Genomic DNA, 7,500 nt, shown 5'->3' on the forward strand with positions numbered 1-7,500 from the left:
CAGCTCGGTGAGCCAGACGGCCACGGCGCCGTAGATCTCGTCCAGAATGAGGATGACCACCAGGTTGATGATGACGGCGGTGGCCGTGACCGTCACGCGCACGTTGGACTTGGTCTCGGGGTCGGGGCTCATCGCCATCAGCGCCGACACCGTGATGCGGTACACGATGACCCCGAAGACCGCCGAGAAGGTCAGCCCGAACTGGGGGGGGGGGGGTGGGGGGGGGGGGGGGGGGGGGGGGGGGGGAGGAGAGAGAGAAGGGAGACAAGGAGGGGGGAGAGAGAGAGAGAGAGAGATGGAGAGAGAGAGAGAGAGAGAGAAAAATAGGGAGGGAGGGAGAGAGAGAGGGGAGAGAGAGAGAGAGAGAGAGAGAGAGAGAGAGAGAGAGAGAGAGAGAGAGAGAGAGAGAGAGAGAGAGAGAGAGAGAGAGAGAAAGAGGGAGTGAGACAGAGATAGAGAGAGTGGATAATATGTAGGATGTACTTTTGACAACACGTTATATTTCCTTTGTTTCATCTTTCAACAGCCTTGCCAACGTAAATGAGTCATGCCAATTTTTTTGCAGATTTCTTCAATACAAGTTTCATCCGTCCCGTCTTGACATTCTCCTCAGGAGGATAACGTCCCCAGATTCTGGGGGTTTCCACCAAGCCCCGGGTCTGTTATGAATATTTGAAGAGAGCCCCGTGAATGTAGGTCAGACCCTCTGCCCGCCCGCAGGAGGGTAGCTCCTCCAGAGAGAGGCCTACTCACCATGAACAGGATGGAGGACACGTTGATCACGTAGCCAGGAAGCCTGTCTCTCCACGTCAACTTATCGTTAGGCAGCTGAGAGGGGAGGAGGGGGGAGAGAGGGGAGGGGAGGGGAGGGGAGGGGCAGAGGAGATAAGAGGAGAGGAGAGGAGGAGAGGAGAGGAGAGGAGATAAGAGGAGAGGAGAGGAGGAGAGGAGAGGAGAGGAAAGAGGAGAGAGGAGAGGAGGGGAGAGGAGAGAGGAGAGGAGGGGAGAGGAGGAGAGGAGAGGAGAGGAAAGAGGAGAGGAGGAGAGGAGAGGGGGAGAAGTGAGGGGGAGAGAGGAGAGGAGAGGAGAGAGGAGAGGGGAGGAGGGGAGAGGAGCAGAGGAGAGGAGAGGAGAGGAGAGGAGAGGAGAGGAGAGGAGAGGAGAGGAGAGGAGAGAGGAGAGGGGAGGAGGGGAGGGGAGAGGAGGAGGAAAGGAGAGGAGAGGAGGAGGAGGAGGAGAGAGGAGAGGAGAGGAGAGAGGAGAGGGGAGGAGGGGAGGGGAGAGGAGAGGAGGAGGAAAGGAGAGGAGAGGAGGAGGAGGAGGAGAGAGGAGAGGAGAGGAGGGGAGAGGAGAGGAAAGGAGGAGAGAAGATAAGACAAGAGGAGGAGAGAGGGGAGGAGAGGAGAGAAGAGGAGGAGAGAGGAGAGGAGAGGAAAACAGAGTGAATGGTTATTTCTGTGAATTCCCAGAAGATTGTGAAAGTCGAGAAGTGTTTAATAGAACTTGGGTTATTTTCAAACGGTGTGGTCTCCCCACACTTCAGAGTGTTGCATCATAGCACACACAGGTTAACAGCCTCACCCTTATCTAAAGAGGACACAACCGCAGAAGAAATCACACACAGATACACTCAGATATACACAAAGCTTGCTACACACACAAAGCTTGCTACACACACACAGCAATGAACAAGAGTAGTAGTGTAGTAAAAGCAGGGCAATACCGCCACCTAGCGGAGATGGTGGGATAGTGCAGACTTCCACTGCAGCTCTCCAATATGGACACATGCAAACAAGCACACACACACACACACACACACACACACACACACACACACACACACACACACACACACACACACACACACACACACACACACACACACACACACACACACACACACACGGAGACAGACAAACACATACACGCACACGCACACACACACACACACACACACACACACACACACACACACACACACACACACACACACACACACACACACACACACAGTGTATGGTGTCACAGTGGAAAAAGTATACACACACTGACACTGTTTATAGATATAGAAGTAGACGATATCCTCATTTTAGTTCTATATCTGATCACACCCCGAGTTGGATCCCAGATGAGTTTACAAATTTTAGAATATAAATAGAAGACATCATTAGGTATCATTACTGGAGTGGAGAGGTAATCAGGGCTCCACGTCTCAGATGGTGATTCTGAGCTCCTGCATTCTGCCTTCCGTATGAACACATACACACACACCTGGGGTGATCTCTTCTCCTAGATCTAGTTATTGAAGGGCGAGTGAAGCCTCAGAGAGGGAGTGAGGAACGAGGGAAGAGTGAGAGACACAGAGGGCGAGAGAGAGAGAGAGAGAAAGAGAGAAAGAGAGAAAGAGAGAGAGAGAGAGAGAGAGAGAGAGAGAGAGAGAGAGAGAGAGAGAGAGAGAGAGAGAGAGAGAGAGAGAGACGGACAGGCAGATTGAGAGACAGAGAGGGTGAGAGACAGAGAGAGAGAGACAGACTGAGAGACAGAGGGCTTGGTAGAGAGAGGAAATGGGTCATGTTATATTTGGTAAGCTTTCCCCCGCTGAGAGCCTGGCATCCAACCTACATATAAATATATACACATATATCAATACACATACATATATATAGATGTATATATATATGAACGGCCTTAGCACCATGGATCTTGTCTGATCTCGGAAGCTAAGCATGGTCGGGTCTGGTTATTTCTTGGATGGGAGACCGCCTGGGAATACCAGGTGGTGGCCAATAGGCAGAGCCGGACAGTAACGGAGTACATTTACTTGAGTACAGTACTTAAGTACAATTTTGAGGGATCTGTACTTTACTCGAGTATAATTTTTTGGGAGTACTCATGACTTTACTCAAGTACATTTGAGAGGCAAATATTGTACTCTTTACTCCGTTACATTTCTATCCATAACCGTGAGTAGCCGTTACTCCTTCTGAAAAATAAAAGGAGAAAAGAAAAATCACGGAAACTCTCAATTTGTTGTTTCCCTCGCAAACGTGATTCCCTCTCAAACTGATTAGGACAGCCTTCAGCCTATCAGCAATCACCTTCGCTTTCCGCCAAAGCCAACTCCATGGTCAGAATTAGATGAGAGACGATTGTTGATTTGAGTGATAAAAAAACGGAGAAACTCACACATACATAGAATTGTTAGCTGAATTTTCTTTTCTGATATTGCATATTTATGTAAGCTGAGCAATTGTTTTTATGTTCTTGAGTATACTGTTATACTGTATACTATTGTGCTATTGCCATGGTAAAAAGATGAAAATTACTTGATTTTACTTTCAATTCCTTTTACATTCTCCAAGGTGTTAACATTTTTCATAACTCCATGTAGGACATTTCTATACATAAATGTAAGCACTGTGGCAGTAGTAATGCAATATTTAGAAAACATACTCTTGTACTCTTGATACTCAAGTACTTTTAAAAACAAGTACTTCAGTACTTTTACTTAAGTAGACATCTGACTGTGGTACTTTTACTTGTACTTGAGTAAAATTTAGCAAGGGGTATCTGTACTTTTACTCAAGTAAGGAAGCTGTGTACTCTGTCCGCCTCTGCCAATAGGTGGCCACTGTGCTGTGGAAGGCGCCGTCCTTCGGAGAAGACGCGCTCCTGACTCACTGAGGTCATAAAAGATCCCAGGGCACTTAGCGCAAAGAGTAGGGCTTTCCCCGGTGTCCTGGCCCAACCAGGCTCATTCAATCTGGCCCCCTAATCATCCTCCTGTATAATTGGCTGACTTGTTAATTCCCTAACTCTCCACCTCAAGCTGGTGCGTGGTGAGCGTTCTGGCGCAGATTGGCTGCCGTGCATCACCCAAGTGGGTGCTACACACTGGTGGTGGTTAATGAGGTCCCCCCATCACTGTAAAGCGTCTTTGAGTGTCTGGAAAAGCCCTATATAAATTCAATCCATTATTATTATTGTTATATATCTATGCATAAGCTTAAAAAAGCCGAAGGAATGAGCAAAAAGAGAAAGAAACAAAATTATGTTTTTTCCAAATCTTTTTGCAAAGTCTTCAAAAATAAAACATGAATAAAAGCAGCTTTTGAAAATCCTCAATGATTAAAAACTCCCCAATAAATCAACAATGGAGTCCAGTAAACCGCAGACTGCTTGGCCCCTGACTTCTCTTCTGCTGAGGAAAGTCAAGACCCAGGTGATCACATGGGCTATGGCTGAGCCAATCAGAGCGCACCCCCGGCTCTCTGGAACTCCCCAGCCACAATCGAAGCCCCCACGATCGGACCTCCATCCACCAGCCTCCACCCAACCACCAGACCTCCCCCCAGCCACCTCTCCCCAGGGCTCCACTGAGGATGTCTCGGAGTACTGCTCTGTACGACAGACGGACAGTATTGGAGGAGAGAGAGACAGGAGGGGGAGACAACGAGATTGAGGGGGGGGGGGGTCCCCCATGACGTCTCATCAATACGCTTAATGAGGTGTGACACGCAACGGCCCCAGGGGCCCTGAGAAGCTCCAGGGGCCACAAGAGGCTCCAGGGGACACAAGAGGTTCCCCCCCCCCCCCCCCCCCAGTGTCTCAGGGGCCCCCTGGCGGCTCCAGGGGGATGAATGTAAACGTCAAGCTCAGCTATTGGATCAGAACCGGGGAGCTCAACAGTGGGCGGTCCCTGGAGGGGAACATGTGGGCTGGAGAGGGGATCCTCCACAACACACACACACACACACACACACACACACACACACACACACACACACACACACACACACACACACACACACACACACACACACACACACACATACGCACACAGATAAAGCACCAACACAAAGACACACACACACAGATAAAGCACCAATACACACACTTATAGTGCTTTAAAATCTCACACACGACATGATGTGTAATCCTCTGTATCGTGCATACAAAAGAGTATTTGTGTATGTGTGCGTGTTTGTGCGCGCGCGTGTGTGTGTGTGTGTGTGTGTGTGTGTGTGTGTGTGTGTGTGTGTGTGTGTGTGTGTGTGTGTGTGTGTGTTTGGACCTAGCGATGTTTAGGCCTATGAATGTGTGTTGTGTGTTTTGAGCGTACCAGCGGGTCTGTGTTATGCGTCGTCATGGTTACGTGGTCACTAATGCGAGCCCTGGCTCGGGGCCCAGCGTGGATCCCTCCTACACACAACGCTCCTCCCTCTCCATCTGTCTCTCTCCCACCTCGCCCTCTTTCAAATGGCCCTCCCTCTCTTCATCACATCCAACCTCTCTCTCTCCCTCTCTCTCTCTCTCTCTCTCTCTCCCCCCCCCCTCTCTCTCTCTCTCTCTCTCATGAGTATGTTGACCAATGAGCGTGCACAGAGGATTCCAGTCCAACTCCTGTTTACGCACACACACACACACACACACACACACACACACACACACACACACACACACATACACACACACACACACACACACACACACACACACACACACACACACACACACACACACACACACACACACACACTCCCATGTTACTATACAGAAGAATTGTTGAGGAAGACGAAGGAGGAGAAGGAGATCAAGACTGAAGTCTGCAGCGAGACGGGCATCGAGAGGGAAGGAAAGGAGGCAAGGAGGCGAGGTAGGAGGCAAGGAAGGAAGGAAAGGAGGCAAGGAAGGAGAGGAGGCAAGGAAGGAAGGAAAGGAGGTAAGGAAGGAAGGAAAGGGGGCAAGGAAGGAAAGGAGGTAAGGAAGGAAGGAAAGGACGCAAGGAAGGATAGGAGGTAAGGAAGGAAGGGAAGGAGGCAAGGAGGGGAGAGGAGGGGTTACCGGGATTCCCGTGATCGTGACAGACAACAGCTTCTGTCTCCATCTCTCCTTCACCACCTCCGCACTGGCCTCCTCGCTGGGCTCTGTCTGCAACACACACACACGTGTCAACACACACATATATAAACACACACACAAAAACACGAGTATAAACACATATAAACACACACACGTAGAAACACACATATACTGTATAGACTCATACACACCTATAAACACACATATATAGACACACACATATAAACACACATAGATAGACACGCACATATAGACACACTAGAGCACACACAGGTACACACAAACGTATAAACACACATATATAAACACACACACATAAACGCACAGGAGCAAACAAACATAAAAACACATGTGCAAAGATATATTATTAACACAAACTTAGATACACACGTGCACAGATACGTACATACACATACAAACATATAAACACAGACGTGCACAGATACTTACAACACACATATAAGCACGACATATATATAGTCACACACAGAGCATAAAATAAATGCATTGCAATACATGCAATACACTCACACAAAACACACAAGAATACACACAACAATACACACAATAAATACAATACAACAAGATCAAATGTTGTGTATAATTGTCACGATCCAGGCGGAGGTCAGGCCGGTTCAAATCCCATCAGCCCCCAGGGTCGAGACCCATCTGAGAGACGGGTGCTCCAGACAGTTCCTGACAGGCTAGTTAGCCCTAGTCCATCTCTATAACCATCACAGGCCTCAGAGCTCCAGGTTAGCATCATAGCTAGCCAAGACCATCTCCATAACCAACACAGACCTCAGAGCTCTAGGACTGGGGTTAGCATCGTAGCTAGCACTAGCCCATCTCCATAACCAACACAGACCAGGCTCAGAGCTCCAGGACCGGGCTTAGTATTGCAACTAGCCCTAGTTCATCTCCATAACTATCACATGCCAGCCTCAGAGCACCAGGACTGGGGTTAGCATCGAAGCTAGCCTAGTGCATCGCCATAACCATCACATGCCTCGGACAGGGGTTAGCATAGTAGCTAAACAGTTGTCCATGAACGGTTTTGAAGGAGTAAAAGGAAAATTGAGATTTCAAGATTTATTTAAAAATATAAATAGAAAGGTTTTGGAGGAGGGAAAGACAGGAGGGGGGAGGCAACAAGAGAGAGCTGTGGGGGAGAGAGAGACAGAAGGGGGAGACAACGAGAGAGAGTTATGGAGGAGAGAGAGACATAAGGGGGATACAGAGTCGTGGGGGAAAGAGAGACACACGGGGGAGACAATATGAGAGAGTTGCCCATTCTGCCAGTTATCTAAAAAATAATTAGCTACAAAAATGTAAAAATATATTTAAAAGTTGATGATTCAGTGGGTAAATAATTATTGTTTATATTTGTGGGATGTTTATATTTGAGGGAATCTAAGTTTTTAATTAATTAATCTGCAACAAATATACAAATATAACACACACTAATACACACGCCTTGTGTATTACCGTAATGACCACCGTAACAGCCTAGCAACCTAGAAACCAACATGGCGACCACCCTAGCAACCAGCCGTCGAGGTAAGAAGTAAATATTAGCAGATATGGGATCCCGGCAGGAAAAAATTACTAAAAACAAGACGAAACCTGTCCCCTTGG

At 48.1% G+C, this 7,500-nt stretch overlaps 1 protein-coding gene across 2 annotated transcripts in view; it reads right to left on the reverse strand.

The window, feature by feature from the left end:
- ano2b (anoctamin 2b) overlaps positions 1-7,500 on the reverse strand; it is a 58,094-nt gene that overhangs the window by 21,590 nt on the left and 29,004 nt on the right. The window contains exons 14-16 of one of the 2 annotated variants that reach the window (XM_056589195.1): positions 5,845-5,931; positions 754-828; positions 1-201 (exon numbers count right to left, since the gene is read on the reverse strand). The exon at positions 1-201 is cut by the window's left edge and continues 1 nt beyond it. In XM_056589195.1, the coding sequence (XP_056445170.1) occupies positions 1-201; positions 754-828; positions 5,845-5,931 (363 nt within the window). The remainder of the gene's footprint in view (positions 202-753; positions 829-5,844; positions 5,932-7,500) is intronic. The other variant, XM_056589197.1, reaches the window with a different exon arrangement.

This window comes from Gadus chalcogrammus, chromosome 4, assembly GCF_026213295.1.
Source record: "Gadus chalcogrammus isolate NIFS_2021 chromosome 4, NIFS_Gcha_1.0, whole genome shotgun sequence".
Classification (NCBI taxonomy): Eukaryota; Metazoa; Chordata; class Actinopteri; order Gadiformes; family Gadidae; genus Gadus; species Gadus chalcogrammus.